General features: G+C 39.2%; 1 protein-coding gene across 5 annotated transcripts in view; it reads right to left on the reverse strand.

Moving 5' to 3' along the window:
- Positions 1 to 352: 352 nt before the first annotated feature.
- Positions 353 to 1,185, reverse strand: part of stxbp5a (syntaxin binding protein 5a (tomosyn)) — a 130,833-nt gene continuing 130,000 nt past the window's right edge. For all 5 annotated transcript variants that reach the window (XM_024290944.2, XM_024290943.2, XM_024290942.2 and 2 more), the window contains one exon: positions 353 to 652. In XM_024290944.2, the coding sequence (XP_024146712.1) occupies positions 611 to 652 (42 nt within the window). In that variant the 3' untranslated portion in view covers positions 353 to 610. The remainder of the gene's footprint in view (positions 653 to 1,185) is intronic.

Consider the following 1,185-nt stretch of genomic DNA (forward strand, 5'->3'; position numbering starts at 1 on the left):
CTGAGTGCTTCTAATGGCTCTCCATGTTTCAGCTGCAGCTCCATTCTCCTCGACGAGCTATCTCTGTCTTTTGCACTTCTCACTCAAGTACAAAAGTCTACAAGTAGATACAGCATTGCACATGTATTAGATCTACGTATAAATAATCATGTCATATTTTCTTTCTTTTTACATTTCATACATTTTTGTAGTCTTTGTGACTTTTTTCCAGCTGTGAGTACAGAGCAAAGACAACAGTAAGATTTCTTTTTTTTTTTTGGCAAATGACAACGAGGAATCTCCAGGTGCTCAGGCCAATCTGCAACCTCAGAGAGGAGATCGAATGGAGAGAACACAAAAAAAGACCAGAAGATATAGGAAAGACACCATTTATTCATTTCGTCTGAGGTTATCCTTCACCCTTTGTGTACCCCTCAGTTCCACCCTCAGACTGAGGTAAAAACAGTATTCAACATTGTGCTAGGGAAGAAAATCCCAAGTGTTTGAGTGAAAAAGGCTCGGAGGGATAGATGGGTGAACAGACAGATGGCTGGGAATCACGGCAAGTCCACATGAGCCAATGGAAGTTAAATAGTGAAGTCCAGAGAATTGTACTACTCCCCAACGCTAATCAGAACTGGTACCACTTTTTATCTTTGCACTTCAGCATCATCTGCAAACAGAAGAAATGAGTGTGTGACGTCATGGCAACAAGAAGGAATATTCTGCATGTTAATTAGCTTAGTGGGAAATTAGATAGGTTTTATTGTATATATATATGTATATATATATAAAACTGTATATACTCACACACATACATACATATATATACATGCATACACATATATATATCTATATCTTGGGGCGGAACAAAACTGGGCTGCTATGAGAAATCCAACAACGAGGAAACCGACCAATATTTTATTTTAGGATGGGTACCAATGTGAATTTTCCACCATAACAAGTACCGCTGTTGTGGAAAAACTGCGGAAACTCCGCGGTTTGCCGCGAAAGTACCGCTCACGATGTCATAGATGGCGAGCAGTTCAGAATAGACAGACACGCCCCCACCTGTGTAGATTCCAGCAGAGCAGACCTGAAATCCAGCTGGATGAAACTTATCCCCAAAATTCTTTTATTATTTTTCGCAAGCATAATAATGAAAATTTATGGGAAAAAAAGCTGGAAAAAAAAAACAGAATGTCT

This window comes from Oryzias melastigma, linkage group LG24 (genome assembly GCF_002922805.2).
Source record: "Oryzias melastigma strain HK-1 linkage group LG24, ASM292280v2, whole genome shotgun sequence".
Taxonomy (NCBI): domain Eukaryota; kingdom Metazoa; phylum Chordata; class Actinopteri; order Beloniformes; family Adrianichthyidae; genus Oryzias; species Oryzias melastigma.